Here is a 23,833-nt window from a genome sequence, read left to right as displayed (position 1 = left end):
GCAGTGTGTGTGCATTCAAATCACAGATCACAATATCCATGATATCAAGAGTACATTGTAGTCTTGATGATATCGATTGGCTGTATTTTCTGTTTCTTGGAGAAGGAAATAATTGACATACTGCAGCTGTACAGTTCTGAGTTGTTCTCGGTGGGAAAGTGAATTACTGATTAGAAGTGTGCTTCGTTTTTGCTGTTCCCGGGCATAGTTTTTCTGCATCTTGCTTGGCTCTGCTTTTCAGAATCGATTGAAACCGAGATTTAACTTCAATTGAGACCACTTTTACTCTGCTATTGCATATGTGCCTTCTAACAATGTAACCAAGCATCGCTACAGTTCTGGTGTGGAGCATGTCTCAACTAAAAATTGGGCAGTATGTGCTGGGTACCACTCTTGGCAAGGGATCTTTCGGTAAAGTGAAACGTGAGTAAAGTCATCCCTGCATTGCTTTTGATTTGTAAAAAAAATGGCAATACATGTACATGAAGTCAACTCCTCAATCTGATGAAATTTTACTTCGTGGTGCCGAGTTCCATGAACTGGAAAGGGTGAGGGCGCTTATCATATTGCAGGCTTACAGTTGTATGCTATGCTAGAATAACGCGCCGGAAAATTTTAGGCGCAAGAATGCACAGCCAGAAAACTCCAAACAGAAGACCTTCCGCCTGTGATACTGAGAAAGCCACTTTGGTTTCTGCAGCTGTCAGCCTGTGCAAACACCAGGCATGAACACTTAGATACGAAAGGCACCCTTGGCCTTGCCTCGCCTCTCTCTCTCTCTCTCTCTCTCTCTCTCTCTCTCTCTCTCTCTCTCTCTCTCTCTCTCTCTCTCTCTCTCTCTCTCTCTCTCTCTCTCTCTCTCTCGCAGACCAAATGTTTACGACATCGACTCGACTGCGATTGGGGGTAGGCAGCAGCTTTCGGCCTGTTCATCATTTTAAAGTCAGTCCCAACCTGCTCTACATGCGCTCTCCGGATGACCTCATTCACCAATCCAGCCAGGAACACTACTCCACGTTGTTGTAGATAATGGCATAAATTCCTCCATACAGCTGTTTCCATCCTACTGATCCCATCAGGGATGGTCATAGGAATGCTCTATGGCTAGAAATTGCGAATAGCACCATTGTATACGGAGAATAACTGGCAAAATGAAGAAGCACGGTCCCGCACTTTGAGGTGACATAATTAGAAGTGCTAACACATGGAGGATACATGCAAGACGACACTGATATGCGTCAGTCTGAATTGTCAGCCCAATGTTTACTGTCAAGAGTGCTAGGTTCTCTTGTGCCTACAGTATCACGTGTATCTATGTCTGGAGTGTGCTTACGTGTATCAGTATCACGTGTATCTATGTCTGGAGTGTGCTTACGTGTAAAAGTACCATACCATCTCCATGTGTAAGCACTTGTAGTTCTGTTACCTCAAAGTGAGGGGATCGCACTTCTTCATTTTCTCAGTTATACTCTGTGTGCTATTCACAACTTCTAGCTATTCAGAACTCTTATGGCCTTCACTGATGGGATCAGTACGATCGAAACAGCTGGAGGAATTTAGGCCAATATCTACATTAACTTGGCGTGGTGAGCGGGGTCGGCCGGATAGCGTGTATGGCTCCAGTGTGCCTTTCCCATTTTCGTTACAGTTTTAGCGTGAGAAGTACGTTGGTGTGTGAAACTGCACTGCATTGTGAGCACCAATGTGCAGGCACTTGGGAAACGATTCAAGGAATGCTGCTTAGCTCTCTCTCTCTCTCTCTCTCTCTCTCTCTCTCTCTCTCTCTCTCTCTCTCTCTCTCCTCTCTCTCTCTCTCTCTCTCTCTCTCTCTCTCTCTCTCTCTCTCTCTCTCTCCCTCCCTCCCTCCCTCCCTCCCTCCCTCCCTCCCTCTCTCTCTCTCTCTCTCTCTCTCTCTCTCTCTCTCTCTCTCTCTCTCTCTCTCTATCTCTCTATCTATCTATCTATCTATCTATCTATGTCTCTCTCTCTGTCTCTGTCTCTGTCTCCCTCTGTGTGTATGTGTGTGTGTGTGTGTGTGTGTGTGTGTGTGTCTCTCTCTCTCTCTCTCTCTCTCTCTCTCTCTCTCTCTCTCTCTCTCTCTCTCTCTCTCTCTCTCTCTCTCTCTTCTCTCCCTCCCCTTTGCATTGTGTGGTTGTGACAGTGGGTAAGCACCAACTCACTGGCCATGAAGTCGCTGTTAAAATCATCAACCGCAAGAAGATGCGGAGCGTGGACGCGTCCGGTAAAGTACGTCGTGAGATCCAATACCTGAAGCTATTCAACCATCCGCACATCATCAAACTGTGAGTGAATACATCATTGAATTGCGTTTGAATGCATCGGCGTCTGGGTATCGGGGATGTGTGTTAAGCCGTACATGGTCAGTGCATGGTCAGTCTGGAGATGTGTGTAGCTTTGCAGCAGACTGCTTTCAATGCCCTGAGCTTACTCTGGCCGTTCTGGTTTATGTATCAATGCATTGAAGGAGAGAATTTGTAAAACAAGGGGCAGGAGCGACACCGCTATCGCCAGGAATCAAAGCTTGAAACACTGGTCAGGGGCGGATCCAGGAGGGGTTCCAGGGGTTCCACGGAACCCCCTAAATTTCATAAATGTACTACTGGCAACCATATGAGTGTCCATGTACATGTATCAGCTATTCAGTTTTGACTACTTGAAGTACATGTATACTGGAACCCCCTGTAGAGATCGCTGGATCCGCTACTGCTGGTATGCCATGACTAGTGATCACTCTTGCCCGTTTCCACATTTGATGGTAGAGCTTGTTGAGTAAAGAATAAAAGCTCCCGCACCACCTGCACAAACAGGATCTTGCCTTACTGCTATGCGGCACCATTGCTAATGATGGTTTGTGACTACTGTACAGTGGCCATTGGTGCTGATTGTCCATGCGCTTTTCTACCTATGTTGTTGTCCTGTCACTAAACTAGGTATCAGGTAATCCCCACGCCAGCTGACATCTTCATGGTCATGGAGTACGTATCCGGTGGTGAATTGTTTGACTATATCATCAAGCATGGCAAAGTAAGTGAATGGTGGCAGTAACTAGTCCACAAGTGACTTTGGAGCATGGTGGTGTAAATGATGACAATTTCCAGCAGTCATCTTCTGGTGGGTTACGAGTCTTGACTCAGGCGGAGAAGAGACAGTGCTCCACCACCACTTCCGCCCTTCCAGCTCTCCCTCCCTCCCTCCTGTAACAAACTGTCACATATTTTCAAGCTAGCAATCGCTGTGCTCTGCTGTTCTTTCTCCCTGTGCTCTAGCTGGAAGAAAGTGAAGCGAGGCGTTTCTTTCAGCAGATCATCTCCGGCGTGGACTACTGCCATCGTCATTTCATTGTTCATCGGTATGTTGAATAGGCCATGCACTTCACGGTGTAGTGTACGTGATGTCCTGGTTGTTCCGATTGTGAAGACCTCAAGTTTCTTAATTGCTTACATGTGTGCGTAATACTGTAGGCCGTAGCACTGTCAATAAGAAGACACACATCTGAAAACGTGCTCTTGGCCTGCTTGTGATTGTCCAGGGATCTCAAGCCAGAGAATCTACTGGTCGACGGCCATGGGAATGTCAAGATCGCTGACTTCGGTGAGTTCCTAGACACTAGTACAGTAAAACCTGTCAAGGCGACCACTTGGATAAGGAGACCACCTGGCAATGGAGACCACATTTTGAATGTCCCGTTGACGGGCGTCTTAGACAGGTTTCACTGTAGTTGTATGAAAGTCTGTAAACTTTGTTTCATTTCACCAGGTCACCAGGTGCACTGGCATGTCTGCCTCATCGCTAAGGGTGGCTGGAGCTCTGTAACTCTGCAAGTCACTCACATACATCAAGTCAAGTGTGCATTGTAATTGACAGGGTGTTTATAGTGGTTAGCTAAGTTAGTGCTGTGTGACGGCTCTCCTCATCCTGTATCTTGGTGTGTTCTCTAGTAGGGAAGTAGGTTGCGCGGAACCTTTGCGTGTCCAATGCCATGGCATGTGTGCGCTTGGCCATGCGTGTCCAATGCCATCCCGTATGTGTGCGCTTGGTTGTCGGATGTGCATGGGGTTGGTAGTTTTAGCACATGCGGCATGGACTGTGCTCACTGCTGTCTTTGATCATGAATGGCCTGCCTTTATTGCTTCTGTTTGTTAGGCTTGTCCAATATGATGATGGATGGCGAGTTCTTGCATACCAGTTGCGGCTCACCAAACTATGCCGCTCCGGAGGTGATCTCTGCCAAGTAAGGGATACTGCAGACATGGCTCATTACACTGCTAAGGGGTCGTCGCAAAAGTTTTCTGTCGTCCCTGAAACGAACATCGTTCTTTTCGTACTCGGACCCCTCCCCTCCCTCTGAAATGAACACAGCTTGCTATGCTGGACGACGAAATCACATGCATGTACAAGTGCAGTGTACAGTGCCGGCCGACTTGCGATTTTGGCTCGCACCCCTGTCCCCCCCCCCCAAATGAATCATGTTCGTTTCAGGGACGACGAAAAACCTTTGCGACGACCCCTAAGTCCACTGTCAGAGAGTGCACGGGGTTATGTGCCTGAGCACTGCTCTAAGTTGCCTTCGCTGTGGTGCTAACCGTTTTTCGTGGATACCGTGGATATATTACTACGTTGTAGGCCTATATAATTATTACGCTTCTAAGGGCAGTGCTTTTGTGTGGCATTTCCTCATGTTTCTCATACTACTCCACATTTTCTGAGCCAAACTCATGGCTCTCCAGTGTGTATAAGTTTAGTATTAATAGCTGGCTTTGAGTAGCCGAAGCTCTGTTGAAAGCATGGGCAAATAGTTACAAGATAACATTTATTCGTTCGCTTGCTGTTTTCTCGCAGGCTTTATGCTGGCCCGGAAGTTGACATTTGGAGTTGCGGTGTTATTTTGTACGCACTACTAAATGGAACGGTGAGTGTTGTTTATAGGTGGTTGTGTGTGTGTGTGTGTGTGTGCGTGTGTGCATGTGTGTGCGTATGTGTGTGCGTATGTGTGTGCGTACGTGTGTGCATATGTGTACATGTATGTGATTGTTGGGCGGGGGGGGGGGGGGGGGGGGGGGGGGGTGTAGGGCCCATTCACGCTACAGGCACATGATGCCACATGCCTCAGCTGCTGTGCGGATGTCACTGTGCAGCCAATCAATTGCAGGGCTTTGCTGGCAAGGAGCTGCTTCGACTATTTTGTACTTCAGCTCGGTGACAGCCAAGCAGCTAGCACCAGCCCAAGTGACAAAGCATTGGTTGAGTTGGATGACTACTTTGAGCTCCAGGACTCTGCTGGGGCCGAACACTACCTATCACAACTAAACACTTCATCATGGGAAGCTTCCATGGGCTATGTACCGCTGAAACACCTAGCTATACCTTGCTGTAGCTAATGAACCAGTTGTTATGAGCTGAAAACACTATATATCCAGATTCTAATGACATCCATGCTGTTATTGTGTGCCATGTTGCTACAGCTGCCTTTTGATGACGAAAACATGGGGATGCTGTTCAAGAAAATTCGAAGTAAGAAGTTTGTTTGAGTGCCCACCGGTCAAATGGCCTTGTTCAGTAATGTACGGAGTATTCTAGTTAGTGTGCTGAATGTTACCCACTCGTCTCCAAGCACATAGTAGCTACACCAGCCAGGCTGCCAAAAGTCTTAGTGAGTCTTGCGCGCCACGTGAACCTTTCGATTGAAAAAAAAAGAAAAGAAAAACTGGTGACAGATTCGGCCATTATGTGGTGAAGTGCACAGAGGACCACACTTGTATGACTGGCGTTGTGCTATGTGGAGCATCCCATGCCACAGCTCTGCAACACAATACATGTCATTGCGTCAATGTATACACAGAATACACTGGCTCAGCTTCATTATACTTGATGCCTGCCAACTGGCATACCAATCTGTGACGACTTCTCTGGCGTTGTACTGGGACGGGCGTTGAATTGTTCCTGGATTCCTAGACCGGTGCTGAGTGTCCATAGCAATCGACTTCCGATCCTTCTTCACCTTTGTCAAAACAGCAATAGGCACCAGTGTGCTGATCAAATTTAATTATATACACATCCCGCGTCTTCTACATGTTCTCCCACTGATCTATGTCTATCTGTCGGTACTTGAAAACGCAACACATTGTTTTCCAACACCGCGCTCTATCCTTATAGGCATGGGTTCAACTGCATTTCTGACACCATGCTATGTGTGGTCCTGTCTGAAGAAAGAAGAGATTTGAGTCATCTTCCGCGTGTGGTTTGAGTCATCAGTCGACTTTGTTTCGGCTCATCAGTCACATCACCCTGGTTGACTTATCACAAGTAGACTGCACTCGTGCTAATGCCAAGAGCCAAGAGACCCCGTAATTGTATGTGGTGGTGTGTGCGTATTCTGTCCCCCGCTCGAATATTGTAGAACGTGTCATGTTCCCGGAAACTGTATCTCTTCAGTTTTACAAGTATATCCATTCATACCAGTATCGTGACATGCAATCTGTACATGTGGTGTACATTATGCTCAGGTGGCCAGTTTACCATTCCTGTAGACATGCCACCGGAATCAGCTGACCTAGTCAAGAAGATGCTGGTTGTTGACTCTCTGAATCGAGCAACTATGCAAGATGTCAAGTGAGTAGTTGTTCACAGTCGGAATCAGTCGTGCCTGAGCCTTTTTTTTACATTGTTTTAAAGCATGTTAGGTTCTGAGGCGTTGAATGCGTGGAGCAGGGAGAGTCAATTGAATGCACCCGTTTGCTGTGATGTACTAGTAGCGTGAAGGAGATCAGCAGAAGAAGCGTGTGCCACTGAGCCCCGTATGCATGACTAACTGACCAGCTTTATGCTGCTGTGCTCTAAGGGTCGAAGAGACTATGCAGTGTTACGTCTTTGACTACATGTGTGTATGTGTCCATGGTGTTGTTGTTGTTGTTGTTGTTGTTGTTGTTGTTGTTGTTGTTGTTGTTGTTGTTGTTGTTGTTGTTGTTGTTGTTGTTGTTGTTGTTGTTGTTGTTGTTGTTGTTGTTGTTGTTGTTGTTGTTGTTGTTGTTGTTGTTGTTGTTGTTGTTTTGCTTGCTCCAGGAGTCACGAGTGGTTTCTAGTTGGCCTGCCTGATTACTTATTTCCCTCTGTGTTTGCCAATGAATCGACATCTGTGCAAGATGATGTTGTGGAGGAAATAGCCAGTGTAAGGATCAGCGCGGCACATGAGCATGGCTGTGTTCTGTGTACATGCGCATGTGCATAATTGCCTGTTGTTTACTCCTTTCAGCAACTGCGAATGAGATGCATACAGGCAGTTATGGTTTCCCAATACAGTGCAAGGGCAAAAACTATACAATGTCATGTATCTCCCTCTTTTACTCCATTTCCTTTTTTCCTATTTTGCTGACAATTTTAGGCCAAGTAAAGGTTGACACGATTTGTTTACTAATATGTCCCAACTTGTCCCTGTGTGTGTGTGTGCGTCATGCATGCAGCGTTTCAAGGTTGATCGCCAGGCTGTCCTGAATGCTCTGCAAGGCCAGAACGACAATGATGACCTGCAATTGAGAATAGCCTATCAGCTGGTCGTGGACAATCGACAAGTGCACGTCACCAGAGGTAAGCATGGTGAATCAGCCCAACTACTACCAGCACCAGCACCTCCCCTATCGCCACCACTGCTGGCATCACCATCACTATTGCTACTTGAACATGCACATGCACATGCTGGCTGTCCAATCAGCCTTTGCCATCTCTGCTGTTCACATACAATGTTCATGCACACATACAGGAACAGGCGTGGCCAAAGAAATACGACCTGCGAACAAAAAGCAGCTCTGCGCTTCGATTTTAATTACACCATGCATGGTCCAGAACCGTATCCTAGGGCTGCATGAGCCTTGGTGCAGGTTGGATTTCTTTGGCCACAACTGTACACATGCACAATATTACTGTTGTCAGTTGTCACAGGAGAGTACATTGAGGCAGGCATGTCACTGAGGCAATGATGTTAGGAAGGCTAGATGCTTCATTCTCTGTTTGTGGATAGCTTTGTAAAGGTTTCTCCGGTGTATTGACAGTAAACTACATGAAGGCTTTAATTTATTCTGTCCCTTTCTCATAATTTACTCCAGAAACCCCTCCGGCCCTTAGCTCATCACTGCAGACTACGGCTGGTGCTTGGGTAAGTCATCTTTTTCTCTTTTGTTGTGCGTTGCTGTACGGTATCATGGCATTCGTACTGTTCTCTATCAGAGAGGTATTCCACCAGCCAACAGAGTGCCGTGTCGCAGATGCCAAGTTCGAACAGATCTTGCACAAGAGTTTGATGTTTCACTTTATCGAATGCCTTTGACATATCAACAAAGGCTACACCTGTGTTGAGTTTATTCATACGGGCCTCACAGATACCTTCCACAGCTAGCACTAGTGCGTCGGATGTAGAGTGGTGGGATCTGTAGCCGAATTGAGTTGGCGGGAATAAATTGCTCTGGACTAGATATCGGTGAGTTGCTCGTGAACTATCCTTTCCAACACTTTGGATGCAATCGATAACAAGGACACTGGCCGATGATTCTTTGGCATGCTCGGATCTCCGCCTTTGAAGAGTGGCGATATCCTAGCACTTTTCATCTGGGCAGGAAATATGCCCTCTCTCAGGGACTTGTTAAAGATCAAAGTCAGTGATGGTGCCAGTACGTCTGCATGTGCGCGGAGAAGGGCTGCAGAAATGTCATCATCACCGCTGGACTTGGCTGGATTTAAACGTTCGAGGAGCCTCCTCACTTTGGCAATAGACACTGGTGCAAAGGCTGTCAGATCCGTGCTTGAGGCGGGCCCGTGGGGAAATGAGAGATGCACTGGGCGGCTGACGTCCTCTACTATCTCTGCAAAGGTGTTTCGGATGGCATCAACAGAACATAGAGGTGGCTGAGATTGTCTATGTTTACCACTCAATTCTTTGATCGTGTGCCATGTCTGTTTGGTATTGCCAGACGCAGCTCGAAACTTGGATTGGTAGTAGGTCTCTTTCTGTTGCCTATTATAGCTGGTAGCTTCCCGCCTGGCAGACTTGAAAGCTGAGTGGGAATATTCTGTTCCATCACTAAGCCACCTCCTATGGAGCCGGTTGCGCTTGGTCAAGAGGTGTAATACCGTATATTCTCTATTATAAGCACAGGTCTCCATTACTAGCACAGTCTCTACTACTAGCACATTGTGAGCACCTTTCGAAACATTATAAGCACGGTCTCTATTATTAGCACGGTCTTGGTGGAAATCAATGCTGCATGCATGATATCTAGCATGTATTTCTTCTTGCTCTGTATGGATGTATTGGTTGAAAAAATATAAGCGCAGTCTCCAATATAAGCGCGGTCTCCAATATAAGCACGGGGTAGAGGGGTGTTGAAAAAATATAAGCACGGCGCTTATAATAGAGAATATACGGTAACTGGCGGTTCATCCATGGTACTGATTTTTTCTTACGTCGAGGGCTTGGTGCAAGAGGAGCATGTCTGTCTAACACTTGTAGAAAGCAGCTGGCCCACTCAGTCCACATGACAGTTGGGCTTCTGTCAATTTCACAAAAATCCTGTGGACCAAATCTGCCTTGAACTGGTCATGATTTATGTTTCGGTAGTGTCGCCGTAGCCCAGAAGTTGCAGTACAGTCGAATGTCACTTATCCGACCACTTCGGGAATCAGGCATATTGGATAACTGGATATGTTGGATAACTGATATCATTTTGTATGTGCATATATGGCTGGATTTCACTGGTTTATGTACACAATACCCAAATATATTCATGCATATTCATGAATTGCTCCATGTACACATACATGTTAGCATACTTGACCACATCTACTTCAAGTAAATGCATATTACACCATATAATAATTATACAAAAAAAATAGAATTTTACTGTTGAGAGTCATAAAATTACCACTCCCGGGCTTGTCGGATAACCGACGTGCTCGGATAACTGGCGACCGGATATTAAAGTGACATTCGACTGTACTTCTTACTGGGCTGAGTTGAAATTCACTGAGAACTGCTGCATGGTCACTGAACGCGATGGGGATAACAGTAGCCATATTTAGAGGGTCGAATGTATTGTAAAATTGATCTAGTGTGGTTGGTGCAGAGTTCGCTGAGAACCGAGTCGGCTGGTTAACTCTGGGGTATAAACTGTAGCTGGCCACGAGGTCAGATAGATAATGAAGCTGTGTATCTGGAGTTGCTGTTGGATTGGTGTTTATGTTGATGTCGCCACAAACGATCACGTTCTTCCCGGGCATTATAGCTGAATGGAGATGGTCGTTCAGGCAGTCCCAGTATCGAACTGGCTCAGATGGAGGTCGATAAATGGTTCCTATCAAACAAGTTCCAGATTGGCAATGGATTTCTCCCCAGCAGCTCTCAATTGCCGATGCTGTGAGGTCCATTCTTGGCTTGACCAGGAGGGATGCCTTGGAGTACAGGCAGACTCCTCCACCAGCCTGATCTTTTCTGTCTGAGCGCAGTATGTTGAAGCCATCCAGAGCTATCTCTCCATCAGACATGGTGTCGTCTAGCCAGGTCTCGTTTACACAGATGATGTCAGGATTGTGCAGGTCGGCAAGCCATGCCAGCTCTCCAACTTTGTTCCTCAGGCTCCTAATGTTCAGCAGTAAAATTCGAATTGTTGGAGTTTGCAGCATGTGCAATTTACAAGGAGGCTTCTAAAGAGGCAGGTGACTCTACTGGTGGGCGCTTTCCAGAACGCTGGAGACTGGGAGTACCTGATAAGTCGTTGTCCCCACGCTCTAACTGGTCAGGGTTGCCGCCCTTGCTGTCTTCGGAATACTTCTCGAAGTTCCATTGCCGCGAGTAAACTGGTCGCGGCCAGAATACCTTTGAATTGACAAGTGCAGCCGTCTTCGAATTAGCAACAAGTCGTGCAGAGGAGCTAGCCTCCTTCCGGAAGATCTTGCACTCGTGAATTTGGACTTCGGTTTTCGCTGTGCTTGCACGGGTTGTGACGAACTCACTAGGTTTCTCCACACTGGTGTCACTTGGTAGGTTGCCCACGAACAACACCGTTCTCTTCCCAGTTGGCTTTTTTTGCAGCAGACTAGCTCCCACAGTCCACTTTCAGCCCTGTCGTCTTCAAAGCTGGGCAGCAGGTTCGAATTTTGAATTGTCGTTGCCGATTTTCGAGTACTTACTCTCAACCAGCTCCGACACACGTGCAACTGGTGCATCGGCTGGTGCACCGGGGTTGACCTGTGGGGTCGGTTCCTGAACTGTACTCACAAAACGTTGATCTATGCAAGGGGTCACGGACGCGGGTGAATCCCGTACACGAGATCGTGACCTCTCCTTGGTCGTTTTCTTGCCAGTGTTGGCCTTGACTGCCATAATGGCGGACTCCTTCAACGACTTCATTTCTTGCCTTAAATCCAAGACCAGGCCGGCGAGCTCGTCTACTCTCCGCTGGAGGCGTACTTCGTTGTTTCTGGCCTCAGTGACGAAAACATTCAAAGTGTCTACAAGGCTGATCACGTTGTGATGGATTCCGGGAATGCTACAAAGTAGCTTCACCTGCTCCGCGCTTGAGAGCTCACCCATGGCGCAAAGATTCTCCTTGTGCACAACCTAGCTACCTAAACTACACTACTGCAACGTCGCTGTTTCTGGCCTCACTGACGAAAGCATTCAAAGTTTCTACAAGGCTGATCACGTTGTGATGGATTCCGGGAATGCTACGAAGTAGCTTCACCTGCTCCGCGCTTGAGAGCTCACCCATGGCGCAAAGATTCTCCGCTGTGTACTCCTGTCCTTCAATAAGAAGTTGCTTCTTCTCCTCGGTTTTCTTCACTCGTGCCTCCTTTGCATCTGTATGCTTCTTGGATGCAAAGTGGTATGTAAAAGAGTACTGTGAACGAGTGACACCTCATGTCTGCAAACGCTACAAAACAACTTGCCCAGCCGGACTTCCGAGCGCTCATTCGCGAACTCCTTGACGCGGTATGCTGGACCACGATTCTTGGGGGACCTGGCTGTTGATGGTGGCTTGTATGCTCCCTTCTTCTGGGAACCTTTATTCACAGAAGTAGCCCGTTTCCTACTGAGATCAGATTCCTTTGGCGGACGAAGACGATCCAAAACTCCAAGTGCAGTTCTTTCCGGTTCACAGTCAGCATGCTCATCGGCAGCCTCGAGTGCACTTGGCTCTGAAGAAGCCATACAACCAAACAAAATGATCGATTCATTTAGTCTATCAAAAACAACCACATCATTTGCACGCGCTTCCTCCACGTGCGCTTGGAACGACAAGGGATTCAAGTTTTACGCCATTTTGGTTGCCATGGTAACGGCAGCATAATTTTCGCATTTTGGGTGAAATTTTGAATTTTTTTAAAAGATTTTTTTGCATTTTGGGTAAATTTCCGAAAAATAAACATTTCCATTTTGCCCCTTCAAAAAACGCATAATCCGGACAGGGTTAGTCAGAGATGGGAAGAAAGCCGAAAGATGATTTGTCGTTGTTTGTGTTTCTAAATAGTAAATACCCACACAGTCACCTGAGGTGGAAATCAAGCCTGAGTTTACGCCCAGTGAAGTAGACATGATGTGCTGTCACTGGAAATGATGCTGTGTTTGCAGCGAGCCCTGAATCCTAATAGGTATGAACTGTGTCAGAGCAGGGGCAGAGGGTGTCACCGTCATGATCTCCACATGCCTCTCAACTCGCGAAAAGGATACCTGAAGTAAAGATAAAAGGATGTGAACAGGATCATTGTCAATTTCTATATCATTCAATAAGCCAAATATCTGCCGGGCGCACTGATGTCAATGACGTAGCATTCATAAAGATACACAAGTAGTGGGTAGATGTTTGTTCTCCGTGCGCCATGGTTTCTGTTGACAGGGTTTGCTTGCTACATCTCCACTCCGCGCTCTACCAAACGTGTCTAATATACCTTCTGGTCAAGGTACGTGCAAGCCTCTGTCTGTCTGTGTGTCTGGGATTGCTTGGCAATTCCTACCATGTTAGATTGGTGGTCTGCTCGCCAAACTTGAGTGTCTCCTCATTTGTCCAATATTGCACTTCTGGCACACTGAACTGAACAGTCTCCATGCATGTTGTGTAGTATCCTAGCTACCTACTTCGAAGTACAGTATGCTCTATTTTACTGTGTTACTGCTAGCACTGGCATTGGCATTGGCCAGCAATGCTTGTGTTTAGGAATGACCTGATCCCCGGGCCAGTAACTCGAGGCTCTGACAGTGTGTAGTATCACTATCAGCAGACAAAGCTACACTTTCAATGTCCGGCTGTGTTCGTCACTCATTTTGTTTTTGTATCGTTGTTGTTGCTGCTGTTGCCATCATCACTCTGTGCAGGTCCACAGTTCTTCCAGCCATCTCACTATGCACACATGGACACTGGCAAGAAACCACGTTGGCATCTTGGTGAGTGAACAGCAGCAACCATCCCGAGTTATTATGTTTACTCGTTCTGACGAGTACGGGCTCCTTGCTCACTGGTATTGTCGTATGAGGCTGCAAAGGGTTCACAGCTCCGTAGTGACGCATTGTGTTCAGCATGTTTTCCCACTTTTTTAATATTGCGGAGCACGGCAGTCATGTTAAAAAGGACATCTTGTACATTGAATCATCCGACTGCTTGCCTGGACACTCTAACTCATCTGAAGACATAAACAGCACTAAACATTGAAAAATCTACTTTAGAAGTACCGTATTTCCCCGATTATAGGTCGCACCTTTTTACACCAAAAAGTCAGGGGTAGAAAAAGGGGGTGCGACTGACAATCGAGCATGACTTACAATCGAGCATGACTTACAATCGAGCATGACTTACAATCGAGCATGACTTACAATCGAGCATGACTTTCAATCGAGCATGACTTACAATCGAGCATGACTTACAATCGAGCATGACTTACAATCGAGCATGACTTACTACTGAAGTCAATATATCAAAACAATAGAGAGGTTGTGCATAACGAAAATTCGTAAAGATCTTTCGGAATCTGAGCCGTCTGGAAGTGACGAAAATTCGTAAAGAAAATCTGTTGTGCTCAACGAAAAACGTAGTGTGACCATGGTGACCCTTTCGAGTACTTTTTCCGCTGTGTGCGCGTGTGGTGAACAATTTTTTGAATCAAGTCTGTACTCCGGCCCACGTGTAGGCACACGTGTAGGCTTGAGGAAGAAGTTTTTATCAATTGTATTCTAATCTTCATGGACTTGGAAGAGTACGATAGCCTTACGGCTATCCTGCTCTCGCCCACTCTGAGGGCGATGTTGATGATGAGGAACTTCTTTTATTGCTTATGGCAGCAGAAGAGGACCGGCAGCTTTCGCAACGCCGTGTTCTCGGCCCTCGAATTTGCCTGGGATCGTTGGACGACGAAACATGTGAGCTGAGGTTCCGCTTCTCCAATGCGGAAATAAGGGAGTTGAATCACGCTCTCCACCTGCCGCAGAAGTTTGTAGGACCATCACGTACGGCATGGACAGGGCTGGAAGGTTTGATGGTAGTCTTGCGTCGCCTGGCCTATCCGTGTCGCCTTTGTGAGCTGTCCGATGAGTTTGGCAGAAGCTCTCCTGATCTCAGCAGAATTTTCAACACAACCTTGATGTGGATTTAGCGAAATTGGGGGGGGGGGGGGGGGGTGGGGGGCCTTCTTGAGGACCCTTTCACCAAGCCGCACTTCACTGCAGCACTCCTAGAGTCGTACCATACGGCCATCCGCAACAAGTCGGAGGTCGACTTACGGATTTGGGGCTTCATCGACGGTACAGTCAGACCAATCTGCTGACCAGGCGAGGAGCAACGGATGTATTACAATGGACACAAACGTGTCCATGCACTTAAATTTCAAGCAGTTACAACGCCCAACGGCTTGATTGCGCATTTGTATGTACCCGTTGTTGGCAGTTGTCACGATGCTGGAGTACTTGGTGAAAGTGGATTACTGGCGCAGCTCCAGCAGCATATGCAGCTGCCACATGGCCCACCATACGCATTCTATGGTGACCCAGCTTATCCGCTAAGCCCCTATATCCAGAAGGGATATGTCGGTGCAGCTGCCACGCCCCAGCAACAATTGTTCAATGCCCGAATGAGCTCAGTGCGGCAGTGTGTGGAATGGTCATTTGGAGAAGTTTCACTGTACTGGGCCTTTGTGGACTTCAAGAAGAACGTGAAAGTTCGCCTCCAGCCTGTGGGCATCTACTACCGAGTAACAGCTCTACTGACTAATTGCCGAACCATAATCAGAGGTGGGAACAAGACGTCCAGATATTTCGGATTGCAGCCACCTACCCTTCTTCACTACTTGCAGTGAACATGGAAGCATGACCTGATCCCTGTGAGTGTGCCTTTTACTTGCAGTCTGGCACTGTTAAACAAGATGCGGACACGGCAACCCACTCAGTAAAATAAATATGCATCGATTTGTATTCACATCATAAGTTCAAAACAGCTGAAGTATTGCAGTGTATGCGTTGACAAGCGCTATGATAGCTTATGGGCCAGTGCTTTCATGACGTCCATGAACGCTCTTCTCTCTCCCGCCATGTCTTCCTCATGCTTGTCGCCCCTTGCTCTGTCTGCCCGCTCCATCACTCTGCCGTGCTTTCTTTCGTCTGCAGCCAATTTCTCCCGCTCCAGCTCCATTTTCTCCCGCTCCAGTTTCAACTTCTCATCTTCTTGCTGCTGCTGTGCTTTTGCTTTTTCCTTTTCAAACTCGAGCTCCTGGTGGCGCATTGTGATATCATCCTTGTGCTTTGATTCAAGATAATCCAGGACAACCTCCGTCCCTTGCAGCTTTCGCTTGGCTTTAGGCTCAGCATGGCCAGCTTTGGCAGCGTCTGACTTTCCGAGCGTCAGGCATGCGTCATCGCGTGCTTCAGCAGCTAGGTGGCGCTTGGCTTGCGTAGCCTCCGCACGTCGCTGCATGGGCGTATCTTTCTCAGCGTAGATATCTTGCAGCTATTGCAGCAGTTGCTCTTCCTCTGTTATATCTCCGTTCGTACCAGACCTATGCAACACATATAGCAAGCGGAGAGGGAGGCAGATGCATGTACATGTATACGGAGCAAACAGAGTGGGGCTGCATGCAAAACCAGTTCGTATAGGAACTTACATCCTTCTCTTCCAGTCGTCGCCTTTGGCGAACAGCTCCAGCAGCTTCATCCCTCTGTCGGGAATAGCTTTCTTCGTCTCTCCACCGAACTGAGTTGGGCTCAAGTTTTCCAGCTCACAGGCAACGATCTCCATGGCTGGAGACCCTCGTCGAAACAGTTGGTCGTGAGAACGAAGCTGCCTGAGAAGGGCCAGGTCCATCGCGAGATCAAATGTCCTTCGCTGAGACGTCGCAGGGGAAGACGAAGACGCCGAAGTGGCAGAATTCTGCTGCGGGGATTCAGCAGAATAATTTGTCACAGGGCGAGCACTGACAGGACTTCCAGATCTGACAGAACTAGCCGAGCGCTGTCCAGGTGACAGAGGATCGCTGAGAGAGCGGGAAAGAGATCCATCAGCTCCACAGGATGCCGAGTAGGCAGAACTCGCAGAACGACTTGAAAAGACCATGGCGAAAAAATCTTGACACCACGTGCATCAACACAGCTACGTATACAGAAGCTTGCGAGAAAGAAGCGAAAGTTCAAAACGTAAGATCTTCAAGTTTCGCGGTCCTCCTCGCGAAAGTTCCTTTCCTTTTTCGTTACTCGTGCCCAGACTACGTCTAAGTTACGAATTTTCGTTATGCACAACCTCTCTAATATTGCTCAAACCTGGAAATGGGGGTGCGACTTATAATCGAGTGCGACCTATAATCGGGTAAATACGGTAGCTGCCAACTTGAATTCAATCCTCATGTCACAAAGCCTCAGGTTTCTCTCCTCTTCTTGCTTTTTCTTACTGTTTTTGTTTTCTTCTTTTCTTTGTCTCCACCACTTTCTCCATGTGTGTGCGTGTGTGTGCGTGTGTGCATGTGCATGTGTGTGTGTGTTATGGTGTGCAGGCATCCGGTGCAGTTCTCAGTGTGCTCCGTCGTCTATCATGAGAGAGATCTACCAGTCCCTGCTGCGGCTTGGATTTGTAAGTCGCAGCTGATCTGCCATGTGCCACACACGTGTATGCTTAGCATTGCTGGTGTAGCGACGTGCTGTGTATGGCAACGGTATGATCAGCCGTGGCTTGATGAGGCCCGTAGTCTGTACGTATCCCAGTGTTGCTGCTGTGTACCACAATGCACACTGAAAGTAGTGTAATTACTGGTGTGGAAGCTCACACGCAGCACTGACCAAGTCAATAAAGACTCACACATCAAACCGATCATCACTGTTAACTGTTAGTGACCAGTCCTGGAGATGTCCTAGATAGGACATCACGGAAACCAGCATGCCCCAGCATACATCTATGCTGTTCCCATAGTAATCGTGACACGTGACTCAAAACTTTGTGTCGCGTCCGAGGAAGATGAACACTGCACTGAACATGTCGCACTCAAAACAAACGCAACGAAGGCCTTTCGTCTCAAAAGTAATTATTAGTTGTCGTTCTCCTGGCGGCTTGCCTCAAGCGAGTCGAGATTCGTATCTTACCTCTTGCCTTCACGAATTTTATTTTCCTCGTTGTGGAGTACGCCTGGACAGAGGAACTGGCAAGCGAATCGTTTTGGTCGCATTGAAAATTGCAAGTGCACAAGAGGATTGGCGAAGCAATTTGTGTTCGCACTTTCAGCAGAGCAGTAGCTGCTGCTGCGATAAAGTTTTTACTTTCGCCATTGGTTTCAGGCAGCAGAAGGATCTGGCTGAAAGCGATGGCGATACGTCCATGACCACCACGTCCTGGGTTGATATCCAAGAAAGACCGTCCAAGGTCCAGTTTTAGCCAAGAGCTGTCGTATCCAAGAAATCAAAAACGCCAACAGCAAGCTTTGGCCAAATAACATCTTCCAGGCAGTAATTTACGGGCCTAGCGCCTGCTGCCTCGTCTTCCTCCTCTGCATGGCCAGGTTTGGGGCGAAATGAACGCACGGGGCGTGAACAAACATTCCAAAGGCAAAACATTCAAAATAATAATTAGAACCAATCGTTTCCAAAGAAGCGCCGCGTGGCTACGAGAAACCCCACATGAAATCCCCAAACGAAAACGGCCATTCGGTCGGGTATTCGATGGCGAATCGAATATATACTACCTCAATTCCCGCCGATGTCTGCTATTCTCCGCCTATTCCCTCAAACTTGACCAATTCGGAAAGAAATCCATCGCCATTACGATCGTGCATCCTCCACATACATTCAGAAATGCTCACGCAGCACTTCTTTTCATCGCGTGTGCGCGACCGACGCTTCCATGACAACTCTGGGACAGGTAACCAATCAGACTCATTCAGAGTGCGATGTCCTAGATAGGACATCTCCCCGACTGGTGACTTTCCAATCCCCCGTGTGCATACGGACTCAGTATAGCTTTTAAGTAATGGAAACTTGCCAGTAGAGAGGTTCTGCTACACGGAACTACGTACCAAACCCCGTGTCAACTGCGGTGAAGTTTGACACGGATTTTTCGTACGTTGCGCCGGTTCTGCTGTGCGTAGCATGCTCTAGCATGCTCGAACTCCCCGCCACATGTACTCCCCGCCACATGTACTCTGTCCGCTCAGTTTTCACACGGAGACCAGTCCGTGTGAAGCGCTCTTCACATGGAAAATGGTATGAAAAAATACGTATGAAACTTGATCCCGTACCGTGGCGAGGTTTCCATACGTACTTTGGTACGTTTTACCGTGTGCCAGAACCTCACTAGTAGGTCCTTGAGAGCGTGCCAGAATCCTCTTCTCTGCATATCTCTATGCCAAACCTTACTGAATAGTGTGTGTGTGGGGGGGGGGGGGGGGGGGTGCGCGTACATTGCTTTATAGCTCCAGTTGCAGGCCCGTCGCACCAACTTTGGAGGTGGGGCGGCCATGTGGGGGGTTGGGGGGCCGTCCCCCGGGAAAAAATTTCAAAAAATTGAAGCCAATTGCAAGCATTTCCGGGTATTTGGTGCCATTTCAGTGCACAGTAACTACAATGAAAGTCTTTTTGATTCTGCAACAAACGAAGAAGACGCTACGATCGGGGACAAACATTACCCTCCCCCGGGAAGAAAATTCAAAAATTGAAGCCAATTGCAAGCATTTCCAGGCATTTGGTGCCATTTCAGTGTATACAACTGCAATGAAAGACTTTTTTCTGCAACAAACCACGATCGGGGACAAGGATTTGTCACGTTTGCGCTAACCTGCGATCATTGTGCTTTGTTGCAATGTGCTCCAAAAAAAAAAAAAAAAGCCGAAAAAGTGGGACGGCCCCAGCCGCCCCGGCTGTGACGGCCTTGAGTTGTTACGCTCACATTGAATCACGGGTCGATGCAGATTGTGCAAACGGAATTCCAGATCTGTGAGTGGAAAGGACCGATCTCCTCCAAAAATCCTGTGATCCATTGTTAATTCTCCTTAAACTGTACTGTAGGCATTGGTGCTTCTTTAGCCTTGAGAGGTTTTCTGATCTTGCTATAGCATGTGCATGCGGCCTGTGCTGATCTCTACCATACCATGCGTATGCGAATTGTACTGATCTCTCCCCTGCAGGAGTGGAAAACTGTGAGTGCTTTCACTGTGATCTGCCGCAAGTTCAACAGCATTAGGAACCGATACGTAAGTCCGTCCACACAGTGTGCATTGCGTGTAGCGTGTGTGTATCCAGTGTGTTGTAACGTTATGTTTTGCTCTATGCAGTGCATGTACCCAGTGTTACACCGGTCATGGCGTTCGTTCTTTCTTCATTACTGTACACCCAATGAAACCTCTCTTATCAAGGCCTCTGATATCTACATACAGAACTCCCTGAACCGGCACCTCGAGCCTCGTGGACAGATAGGCCCAATCAAAATTTGAAAACTTCTTCATCTTGTTTCAGTCAGCTGAACTATTCCATGGCTTGAAGGGTCATCATAACGTCCGCTCCTTTTCTGTCTGCCTGTGTATGTAAACACACACTATCACTTTTTGTAGTGTTGAAACGAGCGTGTCTATAACGAATGAGCAAACAGTTACTAGTTCCACCAACGAGCGAGCTATCGAGCAAGTTACTAGTAACGAGTTTCACTGACGTGACAAAGATGTTTTTTTGTTGATTTTTTTCAAATGGACAAGTGCCTCGAATTTTCACCGCTGGCACTGTGGTTGCTGCTGCTTTCGACGGGCTTCACTTCGGACGGGTGTTTGGTGTCGAGATGGCTTTTCAGCGCTTTTGCTTAGCAGCCATTGTAAGAATAGACCGTTTTGCAAAGATTGCAAGTAGCCTAGTTCTTCGCTGCATTGCGGGGAAGAAACCTTCCAAACTGCTAAGCGTGATTTTCGCTCGAACGGAGAGTTGTACTTGCTCTACTGTTATGTGTCAGTATACGGTGCTTGTTAGTGCAAACCGTACGAGCCGAGTTTCTGGCGAGCGATCTAACGAGTGCCCGGTGAGATCCTTTCAACGCTACTTTTTGTGATGCGACACTTGCGACAAGGAAATGTCTGCCGCGTGCTGCCGCAAGCAGTCGCAAGGCCGCGGTCTCAGAAGTTGAGCAAAGCGTTTGCGACGTTCGACGTGCGGCGCCCGACATACATCAATTCAATGGAGTAGAGTTTACTAGGCTAGGTGCATTTGCATGTACTATGCACTGTATTTAGATGTCACAGAAACGAAACAATGTGTATCTGACCTCTGTCGTAGTCGCGTGGGTCGCATGTCGTGCCTTGCGTCGCGGAAAGTGGTATTTTGAATCGTTCTTCATGGTTGTGGTGTATTTCCGAGATAACTGAATCCGAGGCACGGGCACTCAGTCGGTCCCGGGGTACCCTGATAAGAGAGGTTCCACTGTACGTGAAAGTGTGCTGCAGTGTACTGCGACTTTGACTGAGTCTTGTGTAAAAATGCGCCACGTGTTTGCATTCTTGTAGAAGTTCACAAGCTTCTGTGGGGCATGCTTCTGTGTGAGACGGTCTTTGTGCAGTATGTCACTACACAAACCAGGCGTGTCTGCCAATGGTCAATATTGAAAATCCACTCACCTGGTCACCGTGCCTGCAGGGTACAACTTACTAGCCTGTTTGACCTTTTTTGGGTGCAGTCCTGTCACTCGAGTTGAACTCGAGTTGAACCTTGGTGTGAAAGTTGTCGCCCGCTGGCGTGGTGACCAGGTGATTTGGGCACCCAGGAGCACGTGACCGCTTGTAACCATGTTCGATTGGGAATAAAGGAGGAACGCTGCATCGCAGCCTTTTCGGACCAAAACCAGTCGACTCAGCGTCCGAAAGACTACAACCTATGGGCCAATCACGGTCATCCGTGCTTTTATAAGAACGAAATGGCGCTTTTAGTGACATGTTGCATACAAATCCCCATCTAGTAGGGCGCAGTCACCCAGTTTCGGTGGAAGTGCGCGAGTTCGATTGGAATTCAAGTAGGAAGGGAGCGTCTCAGCTTTCTCGGACCAAGACCATTCGACCCAGCATCCCGAAGACTACAACTGGTGAAAGTTTGATCTTAGCCTTAACTTCCCCTTTAATACCGCACTAGTTTGTGTGTTTCTGAACATTCAAGCGATGCCAACGCGAATCCCGCGAATTATTATTATTATTAGTGCTGGCAGGCACTTCAGTTTTAATCCATTCCATGTTCCCACTGCATAGCAGTGCAGCGATGGGAAATGTGAGTAGCCTCAGGGTTTGAAGGTTTCATGCGCATCAGGCAAGCCAATGCCTCGAGCAGCATTATGATTATTAAAAGGTAGCGGAAACCTCTTTGGAGGTGAAGCAGCTTTTAGAGGAGAGGTGCTGTTTTCCGCGTTCTCTAGTATGCATACACCCCAAAAATGAGATTCGTATTGGAACACTTGTGCAGTTTGTTGTACTTGTGCAGTTGTGGGGCGTCGAAGTTCGGAGATTTGCGTTTTTCATACTTTCAAATGCATAAGTACGGTACCCCCACCCCACCCGTATGAATATCATTTCTTGGATCCATGCGTGCTAGAGAACAACTTAAAACTTCCTCGGTAAAGGTTTTTCATGGCCAAAGAGGTTTGAGCTACCTTAGCATCGAAAAACTTGGAGCTGCAGCGAGTTTTCGTCTCCATTTCTTGGTGTGTGAACAAGCTCTGCCATTCGGCATTGGGCTGTGTTCTGGCAGTGGGTCTTTAGGTATGGGTATACACTGTACATGCACTTAGTGTGGTAGTGCTTGCGAATGTTCCGGTCAAGGCGAAAACCATGGTTGGACTCGAACGAAGCAAGTAATATGGCACGACCTGTTTCTTTATTTCTGATGGGTTAGGCAAAGATGACGTTGCAGTTGTACAAAGTTGACAATGCCTACCTGGTGGACTTCAAGAGTGTGACAAGTGTTCCCGCGCCGTCGCATTCCAACTCTAGTGCCGCTGCTGAAGGTGCGCAGGGCACTGCGGCACTGGCCAGTCTGCCGTCGGTAGTGTCGGCGCGTATATCTACACCGCCGCTAGGCGTCCGCACATCTCCTTCGGCCCTCTCCGAGCCCCTGGCCGTCTCGGGAGCGACGGCCACGCGCCGCAGAAGCGCAAGTGCTGTGAGCAGTGGCAGCGTTGGCAATACATCGACAGCTGCTGTTCCTGCATCGCCAGTAGTGTGCGGTCTTCACTCGGCCAGTCTGCAAGCCATGCGGCCAGCACAGCGACTCAGCCAATCCGCCGCCGAGGAGCAGAACAATAGCATGGAGTTCTTTGAGATGTGCGCGCTGCTCGTTTCCGCGCTGGTCGTGCGCTGACATGTCCAGCTGTACGCGGTCGTGCAGCTGTGCTGTGCAATGCTGTCAGAAGTTCTGCCCAGGCGCAGTAGAGTGGGAACCTGACGATGGTGCCGCTGGTATGTCGTTGAAGCACCTGACTCGCCAATGCTTTGTCATAATTCAACGCATTTTAACATCCAGTGACTAGAGCATAGTAGCCAGCGTTTCCTTATTTATGTAAGGATCACAAAAATTCGTAATTCATATCCATACTCAGTATTCTAATTTTTGTGCACAAATATCCGTGGACACCAACCTCTTTTTGAGCTTATTTTGAGAAGCTGCTCCGTCTTAGCTCCAGCTGCCGTCTTCTGTATTGTTGCGCTATTGCATCTCTACATGTACGTTGCAGTGCGATATTGCATCTCTGCTTCTAACCACATGGACGTGGGACACCGCTACTCGAACTAGGTCATGTTTTTTTAATACTCAGCAATTTTATAATTTGATCCTCGAACCCACCTCTCTAGTACTCCCTACAATTGTGTTCCAGTGTTTTACGTTTGTATGCAGCCCTCATGCAGCCAATTCCTTCCGTCACAGAGCAACATGACTTGATGATGGTTTTTATTCTGTTCATTTTTATGCTTGACATACACTGTATGTGTATTCTCACTACCAAACACCTATTGCAGATTTCTCTCCTCTACTGTACCACCACGGATTTTCTATGCTTGAAATGGAGTTTTTATGCTTGAAATCTGCTGTTGTTTGCTCAGAATCTTTGCCGTGTACAGCATTTGACTGGTCACCGGAGTGCTGTATACGGTTGTAGCTTTAAACCGTGCCTTTAGAATATGCATTCTGTGTATACGAATGGCATGCATTATGCTGAATCTAGTTGATGCTTTGTTGATATTGGCCAGCTTGGCCGGTTTTTATCTTCTTTAGCTGCTCTGCACCATCCTGAATGATGTGGTGTGTGTGAAAGTTCATATCTCGCGAGCTTAATTCTCATGCCCTCGTCGCTGA

At 47.7% G+C, this 23,833-nt stretch overlaps 1 protein-coding gene across 1 annotated transcript; it reads left to right on the top strand.

The window, feature by feature from the left end:
• The first annotated feature begins 43 nt into the window (after window positions 1–43).
• On the top strand, window positions 44–23,833 carry LOC135830926 (5'-AMP-activated protein kinase catalytic subunit alpha-2-like). Its single transcript, XM_065343148.1, has 17 exons — window positions 44–423; window positions 2,162–2,303; window positions 2,952–3,045; window positions 3,288–3,370; window positions 3,551–3,612; window positions 4,165–4,252; window positions 4,861–4,930; window positions 5,484–5,532; window positions 6,525–6,630; window positions 7,081–7,186; window positions 7,479–7,602; window positions 8,118–8,167; window positions 12,900–12,963; window positions 13,376–13,444; window positions 17,029–17,105; window positions 19,645–19,710; window positions 22,376–23,833. Exons 1-17 carry the CDS (start codon window positions 351–353, stop codon window positions 22,838–22,840), a joined length of 1,788 nt encoding a protein of 595 aa, XP_065199220.1. The 5' UTR covers window positions 44–350; the 3' UTR covers window positions 22,841–23,833.

The sequence above is a fragment of the Sycon ciliatum genome, chromosome 1 (assembly GCF_964019385.1).
Source record: "Sycon ciliatum chromosome 1, ocSycCili1.1, whole genome shotgun sequence".
Taxonomy (NCBI): Eukaryota; Metazoa; Porifera; class Calcarea; order Leucosolenida; family Sycettidae; genus Sycon; species Sycon ciliatum.
The sequence above is the reverse complement of the archived record's forward strand: the minus strand, read 5'-3'. Positions and strand labels throughout refer to the sequence as shown.

Coding starts and splice junctions, on each gene's coding strand:
- LOC135830926 (XM_065343148.1), top strand. CDS start 351: ATGTCTCAACTAAAAATTGGGCAGTATGTGCTGGGTACCACTCTTGGC. Junction 3,046..3,287: donor ATATCATCAAGCATGGCAAA/GTAAGTGAATGG, acceptor CCTGTGCTCTAG/CTGGAAGAAAGTGAAGCGAG. Junction 7,187..7,478: donor TTGTGGAGGAAATAGCCAGT/GTAAGGATCAGC, acceptor TCATGCATGCAG/CGTTTCAAGGTTGATCGCCA.